The sequence below is a fragment of the Cajanus cajan genome, chromosome 1 (genome assembly GCF_000230855.2).
Source record: "Cajanus cajan strain Asha chromosome 1, NIPB_CcT2T_4, whole genome shotgun sequence".
NCBI classification, from domain to species: domain Eukaryota; kingdom Viridiplantae; phylum Streptophyta; class Magnoliopsida; order Fabales; family Fabaceae; genus Cajanus; species Cajanus cajan.
The window spans coordinates 858,057-881,056 of record NC_138517.1 but is presented as its reverse complement, the minus strand read 5'-3'; the positions used below and the strand labels follow the sequence as shown (position 1 = coordinate 881,056).

The following is a 23,000-nucleotide window of genomic DNA, read 5'->3' as shown; positions in this document are numbered from 1 at the left end:
TTACGCTTTTCTGTGAAATTAACATATATGCCTTAGCAACGTGAATAACTAGTTTTATGTATTTTAATTAAAAAATTCAAATTCAAGTTTAAAAAATTCAAAGATATGGCGGTTATGCCAAAAAAAGATAATTAGTGATAAGAAAATGAAGATATAAAGTCAGAAGATAAAGTTGTAATAGCCACTTTTAGAAAGAAGATAATGATCATATCTAGATGCAAAGAAGATAAATAGAGACAAGAAGATGAAGTCAATGTGAAGAATACAAGTCAGAAGATAAAGTTATAATATTTACTTTTGGAAAAAAAAGAAGAAAAAAAAAAGTTATAACGGTCGATTTTAGTCCCAGTCAAAAGAGATAAATATATTATTAGCAACTATTATTTTCTTTTTTTATTTAAATGGGATGATAAAGTTGATGACTCAAAGGAGATAAAATCTATTTATTAACAATTATTTTATTATTTTCTATGTTAAAGGGACACACTTTGATTAAAACTTCTTTCTAAAACTACCTCTTCAATAATCTTTCTTTTGTATAAACAGAATAATAAGAGACTGAAAAAACATTTAAATAAAATTTAAAAGGAAGTTTTTGAAGTTGTGTTAGGTTTTTTTTTATCGATTTGAATAACATAATGATTTGTAGCATTAATCGAGTAATAATACTTTGATTAAGTAAAAATACTCTTACAAAATTTCTCTCTAAATTTATTCTCTTTAACAATATTATTTTTGTATAAACAGAATAATAAGAGAGTAAAAGTATATTGAAACAAAAATTAAGAAAAAAAAAGTTTATGATATTATGTTAAAACATTTCCAATGCGATTATTTATTCAAGTTTTTTTAAAGTTAAGAAACGAGATTTCACTCAATTGGTGTTAGAACCAATGATATGGCACTGGTTATCTAGGTACAGTTGGTTATCTAGGTACAGTTACTTATATAAGCACATATGCTTAAGATATTCGTAACAATAAAAAGGAATAAGAAATTATGTTATCACGTAATTATGTATAAAGTTGTGAGATTGTTTGTAAAAAAAAGGTTGAGATTTTTCAAAAATCTCACATTTTAATAATCCATATATAATGAAAGAATTTCCTAATAGAAAGTGTGAAACCAAAAATGTAATGCAATTAGAAGAAAGTGCAGAGTGCATGGGTGAACCAACCAAGAGCATCCACTAAAGTCTAAAGTTCCCTTCATTTTCTCCACGTATGCTTAAATCTTTGACAGCTTAACCACGTTGTTAATATGCATGAATTATACAATGGTAACAAACATGCAACAATCTATATCCCTTAAATGTTTTTTTATTGCATTCACTCAGGTACACTGTGATATGCAACTATAGCATTCCCTCTGTTGGTTGCTGAAACATTTGCTTCTATTGATGGAGGTTCAACATGTATTACTGTCAAGTTCATTTTAATTGTGTTGTGTTTTAGGATCTCTGGAATAAGTGTTTTACACTTTTACACGTCAAAGGGCATTGACAATTTTCTCCTCTCTGCATCTTTTTTATAATCTTTTGTAATAATAGTCCAAAGGGAAAAAATGTAAACAGAACCATCCTAGTTAAACAACATCTCGCAAGTAGACCATTTGATCAAACTATCAATTAGTTCCTTTTCAGAGTTAGAACAATCTAAATTTTTCCGAATTGACATAATAGCTGCTAGACTTATATCAATTTCTCCATTTCCATCGAAACCATAACTTTATTAGGAACACAAAATGCAATGTTATTCGGGTAGGTAGTACAAATATATAATATCAGTAGATGAAACACTGATTATTGATAAGAAAACAAGTTTAGTGCAGAAAAGTTAAGCAATACGCCTACAAATATTGAGTCCATCCCCTACGGAAGTAAGAGCAAATTCAACTCGAGAATCCTTTGTGATTTTTTTGTTAAATTCAATTGCAGCGTCCCTCCCTGGCCTAGCGTGTGGTGGAACTTTGTCTTCAGGCCAAGAAACACGTCCACCCCACAGTGTGTTGTCATATACAAGTAACCCACCAATCTTGACCAGTTTTATAAGCCTCTCATGGTAGTTCACGTAGCTCTCTTTGTCAGCATCAATGAAGGCAAAGTCAAATGATCCTTCATTTGCAGGCTGCGCCAAAATATTCAAAAAAATTCTTAGAACAAAGAGAAACATCAGCAACTGATGAAAGCACTTTAACAACGTGGACTTTGAAGTGGAAACACATCATGCATTCAATGTCTTTTAGAATTTTGGATTTAGAGTTAATTCAATCTTAAAAACTTGCTCATGATAACAACCTGATAATGAGTTACCTAATACACTCCACAACAACAATTAGGATAGATTTTGATATTATTTTTAAATTTTGCTGAGGTGAGAGTTATTTTTCACTTGCATATACTAATTTTTTATATATATATATTATTAGTTAACATGGAATCTAAGCGTAGAGAAGAAACATGCTTACATCTTCAAGTAGTTTATCCAAGATTGGTAAAGCAGGAGACTCAATGAAATTAATCTTGTGCTCTACTCCAGCCTTTTTGATGACTGGTAAACCAACCTCATAAGCCTTCCTGTCAATATCTATGGCGGTAATCTGCAACACCAATTAATTTTGAGGTAGGTAATTAGCCTAGTATTCAGGGTTATTAAATAAGAGATTGATGGAAATTTAAGCATGCAAACCTTTCCATCATCAGGAATGTTGAGTGCAGTGAGGAGAAGGGAGTAACCAGTGAACACTCCCACTTCAATGGTCTTTTTGGGATTCAACAGCTTCAAAAGTAAGGTGATTAGCTGACCCGCATCCGGTAAAGTAGCAATGAAGCCCCTGGATATGAAAAAGAAGTTGAATCATTACTAGTTTTGTTCTCTCTTTTCAGTCTCAAATCAAATGCACATGTTACAGTCACAATAATTACCAAGGGTGATTCCTAGTGGCTTCTCTCAACTCTTTCAGTGGCTGAGGTTCTCGAGGGTAAACAGCAGTCTCCAGTATATACTGCCACATCAATTGTGAAGATGAATTTTCATTTAATGAATCAAGATATTTGTCTGTCAAGTGTGAAGTGTCAACACACCAGGAAAGAAAACAGAGAAAATTTTCATGATGGTTTCTTGTACAAACCTTGGTTAAATCCTCGCTCTGCAATATGACGGGATTGCGGTAAATTGATGGATCTTTGATGTGTTCCATTTCTCTGCAATCCACCAAGATCAACACTATAAGGGGCAGTGCCCTTCAAAAAGGGTAAGAATGTAATATAGAAAAGACCCTAGACGACATTTTATCTATCAAGTAATGTGCACTCTACCCTAACTCACGAAAATAGTATCTATCTAGAGCTAACTTAGATCTGTTTGTTTTTAAGAATTTTTCTGTTGAAACATATAAGTAAAAAAACTTTAAAAAGCACTTGTATGTCTTAATTAAACATGGAGCGGGCCTCAAAGAGTTAGAAGTAGGCATGTTTAGTAGAAAAGAGTGTTAAAGAGAGATACATGAATATGATAGACCTGAATTTGTATTCCAATGATAACTTGATATGCTTGATTTGCAACTCCTAGATGAGGTTAAGTATATAAGTGGTTGAAGCTTAACCGAGCACCGCACTTCTGTAGCGATGAGATGAACATTCAAAGCAGAAGAATTGTCTAGTCAATACTATTTTATGGTACTTGTCAAAGATTACGGCTTAAAAATTATTTATTATTGGGACAAAGATGTCACGACATGCGTAAGAAGTTTCCATTGTTAGATTCACTCCCATACTTCTGCATTTCCTTTATACAATTTAATTAATTATTAGTATTTAATGCCCGGACTGTGAATTAGACACTTATTTTTTTTATTAGAAATTAGACGATAAACTGTTTAAACAAATTAAAAATGAAGAATAATAAGATCTGATCTGACTAACTATGAATTAGACACTTATTTTATTGCACGCCAGTCTTAAAAATTAAAATTAATCACTGCCGGTCTCTTTGTATTAGTCGAAAGTCATTTAAACATCAAGGTTCTTAATTAACTCAATTCTTTGTCATGTAATTAATTAACTATAAAATTGTTATTTAATATGGCTAGAAAATTGAATCTCGCAGACTAGTAATCAAATCCCTCCCCACATGTTTTTTTTTTGGACCGCAGTGTTCTAAAACTGTACAATGAAGAACTAATTTTCGCTAAATGTTGAAGCCTACAACACCATGTTGTGTTGATATATCCTTACTCTGTTTTGAGTCTTTTGACTAGTTGGTTTTAAGAAAAAAGTGACACTTAATTGTCTTCTTTATCAAATTAAATGCTTCTTTTTATCATTTCCGAATCATGTTTTAACATTTCTCTTAACAAAGTTGATTATAATTTATTTTATTTTTGTATAAATGAATATCATGAAAGTGCTGATTAAAAAATATTGAATATATTTCATTAAATATTTTCCTTTTCCTGTAATAAATAATTTATTTAAATGGAATTGTATTTTTATGACTTTTGGTGTTATTGAATGCTTTGAAACTACTGAAATACATTGCGTGGGAGCTGATCGATGACCTTATATTTTCAAAACTATTCCTAAGTTTGTACCGAATTATTTAAGGGCGTTGATGTGCTGCTTAAATTAAGAGAAAACTATTTCGTTTGATACTGCAAGTTGGGGCTAATATGTATAAGATCCTGGCATCTTAGATTCAAACATTTTTTGTTATTGTAATATTTTTGAATCGATTCATTTGGGTTCTGAAAAAAAAATTAACAAATTAAAACCAAATCAACTCAATAAAAAAAACAAGTTAGTTTAGTTTGATTCATTGAGTCAGTTTTTTAAAATTGTGATTAAGAAAATAAAAGAATTGTAAATCTCATAAGAATACATAAATTCATCATTTGGTTCAAAATGTGCCTATATATATAAATATCAGAAGCATTATGGCAAGTAGTGAACATACCTTGTGTCCCATAATCACAATCTTGAAGCCATATCTATGTAAATCTACCCACCGCCTAGTTTGACCTTGTGCACATGGATCAGCAGCCCATTGATCAAAGTTAAATTGGAATCGGTGTCTGAGGGTATATTGCACGGACACGACTTGAGAGGGTGTTGTCTTTGACTCTAACACCCTTTTGAAGGGGACACATTACACACGCACATACTTCCACATATTTCTCCATACAAATTAAATACGTCTTTATTGTAAATATCTATAAAATTAACATATCTTTATCGCGAATATTTACAAATAAATAAGTATTCATGTTATGTGACCCAACTATCTAATAAGTGGATTCGTTTTATATATATATATATATAAATAAAAATAGAAAAAAGGAAATTTGAGTATTTTTTTTCTAAAAGAATTGATAAAAATATAAATAAAAAATGGAGAATTTGAGATATTTAAATAAATACTTTGATAAAAATAAACAAATAAAGGAATATTCAAGATTTTAAAAAAAAATTGTTGTAGACTATAATACCTCTATAAAATTTGTTTAAGACTTAGTATATATTATATGTATTTCGTGTCTACGTGTTCTATATTTTTTGCATTTGTTATATTCTCATGTCTATATCCGTGTTGTGTCTTGATGTCATGTCCAAATCCGTGTTACATAGGTGTATGTGGATTCCTAGCCAAGTCCATGCTATGTGATCTCTCATGCTCTCTCTTTCAAAAGTCTTTCCCCTGAAAATGCAGTTGCAATCCACACTACTTGCCATTTTTGAGTTGAACACAAGTATGGTGCTTGGTTGGAATGTTGTTCTAATTTTTCTGGTAAAACAGATGATATTAAAGACCAATTATAACATTCTATCAATAACCTATCAATTCCCCTGCAAGAAAAAAAGGTGTGTGATAATGATTCTTCCTCCATATATCAGAATGAGCAAACACGATTTTCTTAGGCCATTGTAACGATTAGACATGGCAACGGGGCGGGTTTTACGTTCCCCGCCCCTGCCCCCGCCCCTGATACCCGCCGGGGATAAAATCTAGGTCCCCATCCACGCCCCCGGAGGGGTTTGGGTTTCCGTGCCCCCTCTCCTATTTTTTTTTCTTTTAAATAAATATGAACAATTTTAAAAAAATAAAAGAAAAGTAAAATAATATAAATTTTTACATATAAATATTTATAATTTTAGTTTATATATATATATATAAATAATTTTTTAATTATATTATTAAGTGGGGCGAGGTCGGGGGCGGGTATGGGGGCGAGGGCGGGGTGGGTATTAACATCCCCGCCCCCGATTTTATCAATCGGGAAAAATCCGAACCTGAACCCGAACCCAATAAACACGGGTTTTCCCTATCCAAATAGGGGCAAGTTCGGGATACTCACGAGGACGGGTTAAATTGTCATGCCTAGTAACAATGCAAGAGAGGGCAAAAGAGACTATTGTTAATGAAGGAAATGAGGAGCACATGAGGGAAAGACAAGCTGAGGTCAGAAGGGGGTCCAGGCCCAAAACAATTAATAGCAAGCTCAAGGATTACTATTGGCTCAAAGAATAATATAAAAGAGACGGTTAGAGGAAAGAGAATGTGTGGAGAAAATTGAATTGTGATCCTTTCTCTCTCAGGATCTTCTGTCATCTTTTTCTTTCTGCTTCATTTCGTTTTGCATTTCTGTTTTTGGGTATATTTCCAAAACTGCATTATTCCTTTCAATTTCATCATGACTCTGTACTGGAAGCTTCTATAATGGATGAGGAATTATAGTACCCTCAATTTTGTCTACTGTTCCATTATTATCTCTATTGCTCTGTTTTGGATTTCCCTTACATTGGTGCTTTCATTGCTTCATGGCGGAAAACACACGCATGAAGGAGCTTGAGGCGGATGTCAAGAGGATTTTGGAGATCATGGAATCACGTGATAAGGAGTACTCTGCTCGTTTTGAAACGTTAGAAACAACATTGGAACTGGTCCTCAAACAACAACCAAGTGCAGATAATGGTTCAACTAGCAATGTGCAGACCCAACGTTAAGCTCAACTTTCCCAGATTCGATGGTTCTGATGTGCTACAATGGATATTCAAGGCTGAACAATTTTTTAGCTATTATAAAACCCCTGATGATCAACGTTTACTGATTGCTTCGATCCATTTGGATAAAGATGTTGTTCCATGGTATTAAATGATTACGTGTGACAATCCATTTCACTCTTGGACTACTTTTACAAGAGCTTTAGAAATGGAATTCGTCCATTCTCCATATGAGTGCCCAAGATCACAGTTGTTCAAACTCACACAAAGTAGCTCAGTTCAGGCTTATTATGTGCAATTTACAGCTTTGGCTAATCGTGTACAGGGCATTACTCAGGAAGCACTATTGGATTGTTTTGTTGGAGGTTTGAAACCTGACATTCGTAGGGATGTTATTGCTCAAGCACCCACTTCCCTCCTTAGAACTATTTCATTAGCCAAATTATATGAAGAGAAGTATGTTCCAAAAATAAGACCAAATTCCTCCAGTTTTTTTTCCCAAAACACCAGCCATAAACACAAACCAATTCACACCTCAATCCCTTAAATCCACTAGCTTACCCCCACTGTTACCCTCCCCTCATTGGAAGCCAACCAACATAAAAAGGTTAACACCTGCTGAGATGCAAGTAAGAAGGGACAAAGGTCTTTGTTTCACGTGTAATGACAAATTTTCTCCCAACCATAAATGTCCCAACAAATAGTATTTTGTATTGCAATGCGAAGAGGATGATGAACCTGAATTACAACCTGAACCACCAGACGATCCAGGGGCAGTAGTGGATTCAGGTCCTCAAGACCATCATTTGTCTTATAATGCATTAAATGGATCTTCAGGCTTAGGTACCATGAGATTCTAGGGGTCAATTAATGGAGTACGAGTGCAAATACTGCTTGATAGTGGAAGTTCAGATAACTTCCTTCAGCCTCGAATTGCTCAAGGGCTAAAATTGCCAGTAGAACCAATTTCCAACCTACATGTTTTGGTTGGTAAGGGAAATTCATTAGTAGTAGAGGGATTGATCTGTGACTTAAAGGTGACCTTTCAAGGCCATACTCTTAAGTTGCCAGTTTATTTACTTCCTGTCTCAGGTGTTGATCTAGTACTAGGGGCAACTTGGTTAGCAACATTGGGTCTGCATCTTTCTGATTATAGTAGCATGAAGTTGAAATTTTATTTGGGCACCCAATTTATTACTTTCTATAGAGACAAGCCAGCTTTACCACAACAAGCTCAATTTAATCACATGAGGAAAATGCAACGTACTCATGCAATTGATGAGCTTTTCACATTACAATTTTCTACATTGGATGGGCCACTTGATCAATTTTTAGACTTGCCTTCTGATATGGAACCATAACTTGCTATGCTACTCTATACTTACAAAACAATTTTTGATGTCCCTGCAAGTCTGCCTCCAAACAGATCTCAAAATCATTCAATTCTACTGGTAAAGGGAGCTAGTCCAGTGAAGGTAAGGCCTTATCGATATCCACATAGCAGGAAGGATCAGATTGAAGTGATGATAGCTGACATGCTTAAGAAAGGCATCATTGTTCCCAGCACGAGTCCATTTTCTTCTCCAATCATTCTTGTCAAAAAGAAAGATGGTACTTGGAGATTTTGCGTTGATTATAAAGCCTTGAATGCCATTACTGTAAAGGATAGTTTTCCTATTCCCACTGTTGACGAGTTAATTGATGAGTTACATGGAACTAACTATTTTTCTAAGCTAGATTTAAGATCTGGCTATCATCAGATTTTAGTAAATGAAGAGGATTGACACAAAACAGCTTTCTGAACACACCAGGGCCACTATGATTGGCTGGTCATGCCATTTGGCCTTACAAATGCCCCTGCTACTTTTCAGTGCTTGATGAATGACATTTTTCAAAGTTATCTTAGAAAGTTTGTATTGATTTTTTTTGATGATATACTAATATACAGTCCCACATGGCCATCACATTTGCAACACTTAGAGGTGGTCCTTAAAGTGTTACAACAGTATCATTTGTATGCTAAACTGTCTAAATGTTCCTTTGGTTTGCAAGAAGTTGATTACTTGGGTCATACGGTATCAGGGAAGGGAGTAGCAATGGATCAAAGCAAAATACAGGCTATTTTGAATTGGCCTTGTCCTACAAACATAATGCAGCTCAGAGGATTTTTGGGACTTACTGGTTATTACAGGAAATTTATTAAAGGCTATGCATCCATAGATGCACCTTTGTCTAGTCTATTGCAGAAAGATAATTTTTATTGGACTGAACAAATCACTATTACTTTTGAAAATCTCAAAGCTGCAATTACCAGAGCACCAGTGTTGGCACTCCCTGATTTCTCCAAACTTTTTACATTGGAGACTGATGCATCAGGCATGGGAATTGGTATTGTATTGAGTCAAGAACAACATCCAATTGCTTTCTTTTCTAAGAAACTTACTCCTCGAATGCAACGACAGTCAGCCTATACAAGAGAATTTTATGCTATTACAGAGGCAGTTGCGAAGTTCAGGCATTACTTACTCGGCCATAGATTTGTGATCAAAACTGACCAAAGAAGTTTAAAGTCCCTCACTGATTAGGCTATCCAAACTCCAAAACAACAGAAATGGTTGCACAAGTTGCTAGGATATGATTTTTCTATCGAATACAAACTGGGCAAGAAAAATCTGGCTGCAGATTCACTCTCAAGGTCCTTTTATATGGCTTGTTCGGAACCAAAATTGCAGTTTATTCATGTATTGAAGGAGGTAATTCAAGATGACCCTCATCTACACACTACAATGGAATTATGCTTGCAGAATAAAGCACTAGACCCTCATTATTCAGTCTAGGATCACTTGTTGTACTGGAAAGGCAGGTTGGTGATCCCTCCCAATCATCAATTGGTAAAGCAAATTTTACATGAATTCCATACATCCTTATTGGGTGGACATGCTGGTGTGACTAGAACATTGGCCAGAATTGCTGCTCAATTTTATTGGCAAGGTATGCATAAAGATGTTAAAGAATTTGTGCAACAATGTCTAGTTTGTCAACAGGCCAAAAGTGAGACTACTTTACCAGCTGGTTTATTACAACCTCTCCCTATTTCAATGCAAATTTGAGATGATTTGGCAATGGATTTTATCACAAGACTTCCACCCTCTCACGGGTTCACAGTGATACTTGTTGTGATCGATAGACTATCCAAATATGCCCACTTCTTTACTATGAAGACTAATTACACTAGTAAGCAAGTGGCTGAGATATTTGTTAAGAATGTAGTAAAGCTACACGGATTTCCCAAAACTATTGTCTCTGACAGGGATAAGGTGTTCACTAGTCAGTTTTGGCAACACATGTTTAAACTTAGTGGCACTACAATTAATCTTACTACTGCTTATCACCCCTAGTCAGATGGCCAATCTGAGGCTCTTAACAAATGTCTGGAGGTGTATCTCTGGTGCTTCACTCATTAGTCGCTTAAGGAATGGGCTAAATTATTGCCTTGGCCTGAATTCTAGTATAACACTATTTTTCAGAATAGCAGTCGTATGACACCTTTTAAGGTAGTTTATGGGAGAGATCCACCCAAGTTAATTAAATATACAATTGATCAATCTGATCCTGTATCAATTCAAGAGTAGCTATTGACTAGAGACCTCACACTTAATAAATTGAAGCAAAACTTAATCAAAGCCCAAGCACACATGAAGAAGTATGCAGATCAGAAACGGCGACAGTGGGAATTTCATATTGGTGACTTAGTTTTGGTTAAGTTACAACCTTATAGACAACATTCAGTTACCTTAAGAAAGAATCAAAAACTCAGTCTAAGGTATTTTGGCCCATTTCCAGTGATTGAAAGGATTGGGTTGGTTGCTTACAAGCTCTTACTTCCTCCCACAACCAAAATACATTCAGTGTTTCATGTTTCACAACTCAAGGCTTGCAAGGGAGATCATACTCAACCGTATATTCCACTTCCATTTACAGATGTTGAAGTACAGCCAATCATTCAGCCAACAAAGATATTACAAGAGAGGGTTATCTTACAGGGTCAGCAACAAATTCATCAGAAATTAGTCCAATGGCAGGGATTGGATGATGACCAAGCTACTTGGGAAAATACTACATTACTACAACAAGCTTTTCCAGACTTTAACCTTGAGGACAAGGTTAATCTTAAAGGGGGAGGCATTGTAACGATGCAAGAGAGGGCAAAAGAGACTATTGTTAATTAAGGAAATGAGGAGCACGTGAGAGAAAGACAAGCTGAGGTCAAAAGGGGGTCCAGGCCCAAAATAATTAATAGCAAGCTCAAGGATTACTATTGGCTCAAAGAATAATATAAAAGAGACAGTTAGAGGAAAGAGAATGCGTGGAGAAAATTGAATTGTGATCCTTTCTCTCTCAGGATCTTCTGTCATCTTTTTCTTTCTGCTTCATTTCGTTTTGCATTTCTGTTTTTGGGTACATTTCCAAAACTGCATTATTCCTTTCAATTTCATCATGACTCTATACTAGAAGCTTCTATAATGGATGAGGAATTATAGTACCCTTAATTTTTTCTACTATTCCATTATTATCTGTATTGTTCTGTTTTGGGTTTCCCTTACAGCCACCAGTTCATTTCTTTTCAGGAGATTATCCGTTGTTGGTATTCCATTGTGGTGTAGCCTCCACACTAGAACAGTAGTCTAGGTGGAATCTTCATCTTCCAAATTTAAGGCATTGTTATATATATATATATATATATATGATTAACAAAACAATAGGTTCGATTTTAGAAAGTATGATCCTGAAAACCAGATCAATAAAAATCAAATTAATCATGTTAGTTCATGTTGAATTAGATTGTTGGAAAAAGAAAATTAATATAAATTATTTGATTTTGTTCATCGATTAACCCATAAGTTATTAAACCAAAGACAATAATATTACAAACACAATCTTCTCAACATATTTTTTTTAATTAGTTGATTTTTTTTCAAAAGAAACAAAAGTTAACGAGTCTTATATTTCATTTGATAAATATATGTTATGATTTTATAATTTTTATAAATTTTAATGAATAAGAGTGTGTAAAAAACCTTTTAAAAAAAGTATCATAAAACTTATGCTACTAACACTCATCTTAAATCAATTTGGTTATCCTATTTTTTGTTGAGGAAAAAAATATATACTCTTACATTATATTTAATCACAAATATTATTATTTATGATAAATTTATTGATTTTAATAATAATTATTCTAAAAATATAACTGAAGCTAATTTTTAATTAATTGAAATTGGAAAATCTTTTACATAACAATGTATAATTGTATATCCATTAATAAAGTTATTAAAAAATCATTAAAATTTATGAATTCAACGTTGAAATCTATGAATTTGCGAAATATGGACTTCTGGAAACTCGACACAATTTGTTTTTTTCCATCCAGCAGCTACTAGGCTCCTTTGGGCTTTGACTGGACAAATCTAGCCGCTGATTAAAAAAAATTGTCCCCCCAAAAAATCATTATTAAATATGTATTCGTATAAAATTTATTCAAAATTATTTAAATATTTAAATTAAATTAAAGTTTTAAAAATCAAAATCATTTCATCAATACAAATAAGTTTCTGCAATATTCATCTAAATTTTCTGAAATTGTAGCATACTAATCTCATTCTAATCTTTTAAAAAACGTAAATGTAATTTTAAATATTTTCTAAATGTATAGTGTATATATATACAAAATTGACACATAATATAAAAGGTATTTTTTATAAAATTGTAAGTTATTAAACTAAACTTTAGAATAAAAAATCATGATTTATTTATTATGTTCAAAAAAAATTAAGTCACAAACTATATATATGAAAACATATTTAATATAATAACTAAAATTGTATTAAAAAAATATTTTTATTAAAATAATAAAATAAAAATTGTTAAATACATTAAGTGATCAAAATATTTTAGTATTTATATACTTTATTTTATTTTATTATGTATGATTTTAAACAAATATAATATTACATATTTTTAGTTAATTTTTAAATAACATTTTTAAAATCGCAAAAATCAAACCACACTTAATTTTATTTTTTTATTCAAATGACTTTTAAGAAAAAAATCAAAATAATCTGCATCACAAAAACCCTTAACATTTCTTTGGCCAAAACCAAAATGATGTTTTGATGAAAATAAACTCTTTTGGGGTTTAAATGCATCTTAAAAACTTTCCTTTAGAAAGCTTACAACTAGGCCAAAAGTTGTAGCTATTAATATGAAATTCTTTTTTGCTTAATTGTAAGAGTCTAAGCATTATATGTTGATTGTAACTTGATTCATCTAAGCCTCCGTCACGAGATAACCGATGTCACCCGACGAATAATCTCTTAATAATTACTTCCGTTGAAAATCAATCACACAAACTTACCTCTAGTACCAATTGTTGAATCGAACATTAGGTCAAAAGTTATAACAAGTTATAACTGTTATGTAGGACACAACTTTTTTTACTTAATCGTGACAATCCAAACACTACGTGTCTATTGTAACTTGACCCATCTAGACGTCCACCACAGGATAATTGATGTCATCCAACAAATAATAATAATAATTAAACTGAGCTAAACACTCGTCAAGTCTTTATAACTTAACATGCCACATTAAATCGTCCTCTGTCAAAAATTTCAGTTGAGCTGTTGCATTGATATGTCCGCCAACATATATTCAAAGAATCAAAGGTAGAGTAAAGATCTGTTACTTGATCTCCTACCTCTTGGTTGTAAAATCACTAGTTTGAACTGCTGGCCTGGCTCCCCAAACAAATAATCCTACTAGCATAAAAACTAATTATTATGAAGTCTATGAACTGAATATGGTGTAAATGAGCGAAATGCATGAATAAATGTGGCATTAATCAGCTGAGTTGAATGAACATACAATGCATTCGGTGAATATTTACAGTGAAATATTCAACTCAGTAGTCCTCAAATAGAGATGTACCAAAAATGAGATAGTATAATCTATACACTCTGACTCAGTTTACACACACACGTATAAATCCCATCCTTATTCCTCAAATACTACAAATCTTAAATAATGCATTTATATGTAACAATACAGGCTGCAGAAGAAAGATAAACCATCAAGACTATGTACGAGTAGCCATGTTGCTTATACGCAAGCAAGTGAAATTTATTGACGACCCTTCTTAAGAGACAGGAAGTGGGCAGCAAAAGAATCGTAGTCTGGTAACTTCGGATGAACGTGCCCAACATTCTGCTTAGAGGAAGTATCTCCAAAAGAATGTAGAGAATTTAAAGCCTCTTGGCCCTCTTCATTATCCTTTATCACTGTTTTAGGAGAACTGGAAGGTTGCACCCTTGCAGATGATTTCAAAATTTCTCCATCAAAGGATCTATCAGGTTGTGAGATAGGCTTAGATGCTTTATTTTCGGATGATCTTGGCCTAGATCCTGTATAATTTTCAGAGCTCTTCGTTATGGATGAAGAATTTAGATTATCACTCTCATAAGTCCTCGAAGATTTCCATCCAAGTTTTGTACCAGGAGTCACAGAAGCTTTGGACGAAGGAGCGTCCTTTGAACTCAAACCTGTACCAGCTTTAGAAGGAGCTGATGTCCTTCGAGATATTCCACCAACAGGACGGGCAAGACTGGCTGAATTTTGTTTTGGAAATTCATCTTCAGAATCAGTATTTTCAGAATCAAAGTATGCAACAGAGGCCCTTGAACTTGATTTCTTTTTTACTTCACTTTGCTCTTTCTGAAAACGGGGTTCAGGAGTACTAGTAAGAGTCTCTTGTGAATTTGCAACCACACGATAACTATCAGAATCAGAAGATATGTTGTGTGATCCCAAGCCCACAGTCCTGTTACCTCTGCTCACTTCCCTCGTGTACTTGTCCTGAACAGGAGCATCAAAACCAGTTGAAGTCCTCACTGAAGATCTTTCATTCTGGACTGAAGTGTCCCCCAATGAAGATGAAACATCATCTAATGTATTCTTAACATAAGGCGGTCGCTTGAAACCTTTATTGCGAAGACCACCCTTCAAGGTACCATAGCTTAATTCCTTGTCATCCAGAGTTTCAGTATCATTGTTTGCCTCAAGATCCAAACCCAATATAGTGCTTCTCTCCTTCGTAGGTGGCTGACTAGCTGGCAAGTCATTATAACCAAAATTCTTCTCTGACACAGTAGTGGTGTCTACCCTTCTCTCAAAATGCTCCTCCACAGTATCTGAACCAACTGAAGATGGTGACAACCAAGACTTTCTGTCAGTACCCGCATTTTTATCATTTCTTGACGAGGACCCTAGAGCCCCATGGCTTGCAATTGGATCAAGGAAAGAGTTTCCATAATCAGAGAACCCAGAAACCTTAGACTTGACCAAATCCGCATCGCTATCTGAACCTGGGTCATCTGAATCATCAAAAGTGACAGGCAAGTCTTCTTTTTCAGAAGAAACTGCAGACATTGTAAATATTTCAGAAACCCCAGAAAAATGTGACGGTGTATCAAGACTTGTCACTTTTTCATCATCAATGTTTTGCCTGTGTCTCCAAGAATTTGAATTTTCGAATGGATCAACTTGTGATTTGCTAGCTGGTGATGAGTCGAACAAATTAGATCCCTCACCAATGTACTTCTTATCTACATTAAATTTATAATCATCATCCTCTGATCCAGAATCGTCAAATACAACAGAAGTATCATTATAAGAACTTGTTTCCATAATGTTTCTCGGATTGTTTACTTCATCTGTAACAAAAAGGTCTTCCACCGCTTTGTTTTTAGTCTTCCAGCCATTCAAGTCCAAATTATCATTGTGATCATCAGTTGGAGCAACAGGATGAGAAGAGGAAGCTTTTTCAGATTGGCTAGTTGTCCTAGCATCTACAAAGTGATAATTGCTTTCAGTATTCAAATCACTGTCATCATATAGATCGGACACAAAATCTTCTTCAGTTCTGCCTGCTTGTACTTTTATATTCATTTCACGCAAATCACTATTCTTTTGCTCAAATGAATTATTATGCTGATATATATCAGCCATTTGAGAACCATTGGTAAATGATTTATCGTCACCAGAAGCACTACCAGACATTAATGAATCTGGTTGGGCATGTTTCACCATGTTCTCATGACTATTCCTGTAATATTCATTGGGTGCTCCTACCAGATTATCTTGTTCTCTAGCATTAATTTGTTCATTGTGCATCCCAGAACTGCTTCTATGGGAATTGCTATCAACAGGCCCAGCAGAAATTTTTTTGTCATCATGCAAGGCATATTCTTGGGGTCTTCCATCTCTCAACCCACTGACAGAAGAAGTATGTGATCCACTTGAATATTGCCTTGACATGTTCTCACGGTTTGAAAGTTCTGCAGCTGCCCGTGCAGCCATGCTAGCACGTTCTGCAGATTCTGCAGCTGCCTGCGCAGCAGAGGCAGCATCCTTGAATTCCATGTTCCAATTCTGCCTACTCATAGGAGAAGCACTCTTGTTTTCAGAGTATGAATCTTGAAAATCTGTTACTTGACTTCCAGTTCCTGTAAGAAAGAATCTCAAATATTCAGGTAATAGACACAACAGATGTACAGAAATTCAGGTGTAAGCACCATCTTCACAGAAATACCTGAAGATCTGATTTCTAGATTAGTCAGGCCTGATGTTGTTGACTGACCCTTTCTAGTAGCACCACTTGCAGTCTGCTCATATGAATTTGTAGATGCATGATGCACTGGTTTAAGTTGTGAGGAAGTACGTAAATTAGAAGGACCCCTTTCATCTTGAACTGGTTGAACATCGATTTGAAAAGGTGCTGTATAAGCAGACTTCTCAGAAGAACTTGGTCCAACCTTAACATATAAATATAAATATATATAATGTCAAACTAATATAATCCAACAAAAAATTTATATCGAAACAAACCAAAGTAAAACCAAAATTAGTCAGACCTACCAACAAGTCTTGAGAAGACTTTGCATCATTTTCTCCAAATGACTTGGGTTCCCATTTGATATTATGCTCCTCGGCAATTTCAGTCAATATCTTTATCTTGGTTGGACCATCAGGTGCTTTGGCAGACAATTTCTCAACCAACTGAAAAGACAATAAAATTAGAAATGAGCTTGAACATGAACCTACTCAACTTCAAGCAGGTAGAGAAACTTACCATGCGATTTACACCACAGTCAGGGCGTAACTCAATAGCTGCTGAGACAAATTCTTTACCATACTTAGATGTCATATGCTTCTTCACATCCACGAGCTCAGGTATGTCTGAACATCTTGGAGTTGCAAATATTACACTTGAAACTGCTTCCTTCAAGTCAATGGGGCAATTTCTGAAAAATGTTTAAAAAAGAGAAATAATAATGACATCAATGCAATGAGAATGTACAATCATAATGAACAAACTTATAAACTGCACGATCAATATTTTCATAATTCGAAAACCCATGCACTAATTCCTTCAGACACGCACAATTAATGTCAAAACAAAAGACAGACATTCTGTGGCCACTGTAAACATTTGCATTCATGATTAACATAAAATAGCAATTCAAACATGATTTTAACAACAAAACACCACAAATTCTGTAAATGAAGCCTAAAATATTATTAGGAATGAAGCTAACAAGAGGCACTAGCATGTTACATAATCAGTTGAGGATGGTTATTGATCCAGGGACTTTGCAACTCCATCTGCACCAAATGCACCGCTTAAAATTCTTCCATTGTGCAATGAGATAAAAAATAAAAACTCGTTGATCAATGCTCTATCTAGATATAAAGCATAACGGACAGTTTCTGTAAGAAATCAGATTTACCAAAACTGAAAAGATGAAATATTATTTTAATCAAAGGGTCCTTTATTTAGTTATTTTTATTTTGCTACATATATAATCAAGCCCCAGTCTGACTTGAACCACCTCAGTTATACAATTAGCATATACACTTTAAAAGTAATGGTATTGACTACATCTGGTTGAAAAATCCTAACAGAATAATAATATACACAAATGCAATGGTATTGACGAAATCACTAAATATAATAACTTACATGCAAATCAATCTACATAAGCGAAAAAATAAAAGTTTATATTCCCTCCCCATAAAATAGCAAACATATTTGAAAACAATGATAACTGTTCATCGACGCAAAATGAATCAAAAAAACAAAGCAAAATGTGCGGAAAAGGAACAAATAATATGGCGAAGTTCAAATACTTTTGTGATTCAATCATGGGCAAGCGTGCTGCGATGAGTTCACAGTATATCTCAACAAGGTCATAAGCTGCCATCGTCTTCTCTTCCCTGACAACATGTTCAACCTGCACACCAAACACACGAAAAGTCATTTAAAAAGAAAAACACTCAATCATTCCATATTTATTTTCTTCATCATCAACACAAAGAGAACCCTAATGAAAAGGGAATAAAAAATAAAAATATCTCAATTAGCAGAAAAACAGAGGAAAAAACAACAACATAAAATCGTGTTATGTCGTTAATTGTGTATTGTTACCCGGATTCTAGCAGTTTGGTCCTGACCAGACTGGAGCAATTGAGCCAACTCTCTCCTGAGTTGCTTCACTTGCGCTTCTCTCTTATTCTTCAAAAGCTTTATGCGTGAAACGGCGAGCTTCAATGCCGTTTTGCTGCACCAACAAATTCAATTCAACTGCCTTCAATCGAAACTCAAAACCATATAAATTGAAATCGAATTGAATCGATCGAAGACGTACCACTTTGCGGGCTTGAAGCTCCTATGCAACATAATTTTATACACGAACTAAAGAATTAAGGAATCCCTTATTTATCAAAGAATAATTATGTGCAAGGCAAACTGGAAGACGAAGACGAAGAAGAAGATGAATGGATCTTGCGGGCGAAGAAAGAGGGAAAACGAGTATTAATTTTTATGGGAACTGAACTTTCGTCGAAACCTGACAAACGAATACGAGGCGAAGAAACCTTTCTCTTGTTTCTACGCAATCAAGGAGTAATTCTGTGCGGGAAGCCACATGGAAATCATTAATACACCTCACTTCAAAGTTCAAATTTCTTATCTACTTTATTTATTGAGTTTAGTACGAGTTGCTTTCCGACTAGCTTCTCCAAATATTGCTTTTAGGAATTTACTTTTTTTTATTAATATTTTTTTTTATTTTTTTTATTTAATGAATAATTGAATATCACTCATAATTTTATTATTTTTAATAAATTTAAACTGATGTTAAATAATAAATAATGTATTAAAAGAAATATATTGTTAATCCTTTTTAATTTTAAGGGAAAAAATAACATTTTAATCATAAACTATATTTTAAAAATCATACGAATAATAAAAATTTATTAATTAATAGCGTAAAATTTACATTGAAAAATGAAAGCTATGACTATTAAACTTTAGTAAATAAAATATTGTTTTAACAATAAGCATGTCTACATCTGGTTTTGACAACTATCTATTGAACGTGGTCAATTTTTATTGTGTTACACTATAGTTAACGAAAAAGGAGGGAAAAAGTACTTCCTTTATGTATGACGGGTATTCACAAGACAGGAAAAAGTACTTCCGTTTTTATGATGCAAAATTCACACTAAAATTAGATAAAGAGTTATGCTAGAGAGTACAATTGGTTATCCGAATTATCATTCGAAACTTTAAAATATTAATATTTTTTAATAAATTTATTATAAAATAATTATTTAATTAAATATTTTATACTTTAAATTATTATTTTAATGATTCAAAATGAATTCGGCACACGCGCTCGGAATTTCAATCATTTTCCTTAGATAAAATGTAGTGTTATATGACATGTAAGATTGACATCTCATAACCTTATTGTTTGATTTGATAGTTATTGTTAAAAAGTATTTCAATTTTTATGTTATATTGACCATTGTAATTCGGTAGTGTGAATCCCCTTAAACTATTCAACCTAAGATGTAGGAGATCTTTATAGTTGATATGTAAAATGACACATTAGATGATGTATATGTATATATGTTGATGAGATGAACATACTGTGAGATGTTAAGTTGCTATGATGATGTCCCGTTCTAAATTGAAATGTTTTAATATGATGATGTTTTCATAAGTTGTTATGTTGAATTCTTTTTACAAACTTACTCTATGTTTTCCTTGTGACTGGAATTATAATAATCATACTTGGTATCAGAATATGATAGGATTAACACAATGACTTGTGCAATTGGAGGCTAATCATGTTGGAGGTGACTAGATTTTTTGTTGATGGTTACTCTTATATAGTCAGGTTTTGTATATACCTCTACTAAGATTGAGGTTTATTCTACAATTGGTATTGTATTTTGTATATAGTATGTATATATTTAATATTAGTTACTAGTTGTAATATAAAATTTTAATCCTAATATATGTTACTTAATCTTCCACTACGCATTGGTTGTTTAGTAGCAAGACCTGTTCAATCGTTACACGAACAAATTCTTAAAAGTATACATGTCTTGTGTTGTTCATATGCCATTGTTGTTTGTTAATATGTTTATAATGATTACATGTCTTATATACATCATGTTTATGCATTGAAATATATGTCCAATATATACAAAGGATTGTTGAGAGTTGTCCAATAAACAATATTAGCCACAATGTAACAAGAGAACCTGATCAATCGAAAAGATGTTTCATATACAGGAATGCAAGTCATACCAAGAAAAAATGTTCTTGTTAAGTGAAAAATTTCGGCCAACAATAATAATTTCTATGGAAAATTTTCATTATTATCTTTTTCTTCATGTTACTTTGATTTAAAATCAAATTTTTAATTTCATATATTGTTTGAAATCTTAATTTTACCGACTAGAATATATAGAAAATATTTACAAACTTTTTCATTTTCTTCTAATAAATTATCATACGGACATTTTACAAAATTTAATGATTACCGTTAAAAAATACCACATTTATAATAAAAATAAATATAATGTTATAATAAAAAATAAGTAAAAATTACTTATATATTGACTAATTTTAACTAATTTTTAAGTTAATAAATTAAATAGAATATATATATATATATATATATATATTATTTCTACATTGAGAAATTGATTATTCAATAACCGATTTCTCAACTACAATTTTTTTTATTAATTTCATTTTTTCAATATTATATATATATATATATATATATATATGAAAAACCTAGGTAAGCTTTTTTTATACATCAAAATTACAATAATAGTACCAAATTTTGAATCTAAGACCTTGTGCATTCTACTCCAACTCCTTACCACTATGTCAACCCTAGTGGTTCTATTACAAGTGATGATGGATTCATTAAATTATGAATGTAGAAAATTAAATAAATGACAAAAAAATACATTAACAATTGAGCTTGTTAATACTATTCCAAGTGTGTTTAATTATTACAATATAATAGATAAAATTATATTTTTTATAAACAACATGTATCATCCACAAGAAAAAAATTTATTTAATATAGTTGCACACTCAAGACTCAAACACGAGATCATTGATAAAGTTAAAATAATTTGGTATTAGTTGATTTACACATGCATTAATACTAAATCAATTTATCTAATGATATCTTATTCATAAAATTGGTTATAAAATTACCAATAAAATATGATATGGTTGATTGTACTTTAAGTACATGGTCAATGATTCAATCCCTTTTTTTTATCATTGTTTACGAAAAAACAGTTATAAAAGATTGTAAGGAAAAATTGTAAAATTTATTGAAATAAATTACAAAGAACTTTTTTACACAAGCTTCTCAATAAAACTTATCGAAATAGGCTAAAAAATTATAAGAAGATTATTAGTTACTTTTTCATAAGTTACTTTTTCTACAAATCGTTAGTTTGAATGACACTAAATTCAATCTTCTTAAACAAAATCTTAAGTTCAAGTCTTATGTATACAAAATATGTAATTAAGAAATACCCCTTAAAAATAGTCGGTCAAGTTGACAAAAATATTTTGTACTAATAACATAGTTAAAAAAATGTTGAGCTGAATTATATTTTTCTTTCAAGTGGGGGCTATTTATTATTTATAAATGATTTTTTTGATATAAACATGAGAGAAAATTATAGGAGATAATTAAATCCCTTAAATATCATAGTTATGATTTAATTCTTAGTTGGAATTATATTCTTAGTTGTATATAAGGAAAAGACTCTTACACTTGGAAGAAATCAATATCTACCTGATGACTAAAGTTACTTTAGTGAAAAGAGAACACTTGTAAGAGACTCTTTTTTTTCTTAGTAACTATAATTTGAGACTTTTTTAACACTACCAAAAACACAAGTTGTGTATCAGATTAGTTAGATGATATGATCTAACATTGACCACAGTCTCCTTGCCTTCACACACAGCAAAATGGTGCTACAAATTCTTTGAATCATTAATTCAAGTCACTGCCACTCCAATTAAAATCAGAACTTCTAACTTGACATTTGAGACTCTGAAATATGGATATGGTCATATGAGTGATTAAAGTAATATTACGTCAATTTTACGTTAGTTTTCCGTAAGTGGACCATTGGAATATGGGAATATAGTAGTCATAGATGACAAGTGTGAAATAATGACAGCATCACATAACCTCGAGAAATGATGTTATGGGTCCTTTGAACAAACTATGGTTGTTTAAAAACAATTTACTAAAGTGAGATTCTTTTAAAAACATATTCCCTCTCTGGGGCGGATGAATGAATATGTGTATGTTTGGATTAGGTTAGTAAACTTAAGTTTGCATAGTTTTTCATTTTGCAAATTGAGTCTTCAAAAAAACCTTGGCCTTGCTTTTATGAAACAAAGTTTCAGGCAAAATAAGAATGCAAATGTACTTTTGAAGGTAATCAACCATGTCATAAAACTGAGTTTATTCCCCAAATCAAGTTTGGAGCACTCCAAACGAAAATCCAAACACAGCCTTTATTTGCGAACTCCAAAATGGCTCAT

General features: G+C 32.7%; 2 protein-coding genes and 1 pseudogene across 3 annotated transcripts; 1 reads left to right on the top strand and 2 right to left on the bottom strand.

Annotated features, from left to right (window-relative positions):
• Positions 1-1,707: 1,707 nt before the first annotated feature.
• Positions 1,708-3,671, bottom strand: LOC109818865 (putative caffeoyl-CoA O-methyltransferase At4g26220). 2 transcript variants are annotated; one of them, XM_020384399.3, is made up of 6 exons: positions 3,519-3,671; positions 3,130-3,202; positions 2,924-3,003; positions 2,688-2,832; positions 2,467-2,598; positions 1,708-2,126 (listed from the first exon to the last, which is right to left on the bottom strand). In XM_020384399.3, the coding sequence occupies exons 2-6, from the start codon at positions 3,196-3,198 to the stop codon at positions 1,836-1,838; spliced, it is 717 nt and encodes a 238-aa protein (XP_020239988.1). In that variant the 5' UTR covers positions 3,199-3,202; positions 3,519-3,671; the 3' UTR covers positions 1,708-1,835. The 2 variants fall into 2 exon arrangements, with proteins under 2 accessions (XP_020239988.1, XP_020239989.1); XM_020384400.3 differs by having other exon boundaries at positions 3,504-3,638.
• Positions 3,672-8,829: 5,158 nt separating this feature from the next.
• On the top strand, positions 8,830-9,582 carry LOC145953909 (putative mitochondrial protein AtMg00860 pseudogene; annotated as a pseudogene).
• A 4,284-nt stretch (positions 9,583-13,866) lies between these two features.
• On the bottom strand, positions 13,867-18,995 carry LOC109818859 (uncharacterized). The gene is made up of 7 exons (XM_020384392.3): positions 18,760-18,995; positions 18,540-18,672; positions 18,242-18,345; positions 17,184-17,355; positions 16,970-17,110; positions 16,644-16,866; positions 13,867-16,557 (listed from the first exon to the last, which is right to left on the bottom strand). The coding sequence occupies exons 1-7, from the start codon at positions 18,789-18,791 to the stop codon at positions 14,177-14,179; spliced, it is 3,186 nt and encodes a 1,061-aa protein (XP_020239981.1). The 5' UTR covers positions 18,792-18,995; the 3' UTR covers positions 13,867-14,176.
• Between the last annotated feature and the right edge of the window lie 4,005 nt (positions 18,996-23,000).

Coding starts and splice junctions, on each gene's coding strand:
- LOC109818859 (XM_020384392.3), bottom strand. CDS start 18,791: ATGTTGCATAGGAGCTTCAAGCCCGCAAAGTG. Junction 18,673..18,759: donor AGCTTCAAGCCCGCAAAGTG/GTACGTCTTCGA, acceptor TTGTTGGTGCAG/CAAAACGGCATTGAAGCTCG. Junction 16,867..16,969: donor AGTCTTCTCAAGACTTGTTG/GTAGGTCTGACT, acceptor TTATATGTTAAG/GTTGGACCAAGTTCTTCTGA.
- LOC109818865 (XM_020384399.3), bottom strand. CDS start 3,198: ATGGAACACATCAAAGATCCATCAATTTACCGCAATCCCGTCATATTG. Junction 3,004..3,129: donor AGAGCGAGGATTTAACCAAG/GTTTGTACAAGA, acceptor TTGATGTGGCAG/TATATACTGGAGACTGCTGT. Junction 2,599..2,687: donor ACATTCCTGATGATGGAAAG/GTTTGCATGCTT, acceptor TTGGTGTTGCAG/ATTACCGCCATAGATATTGA.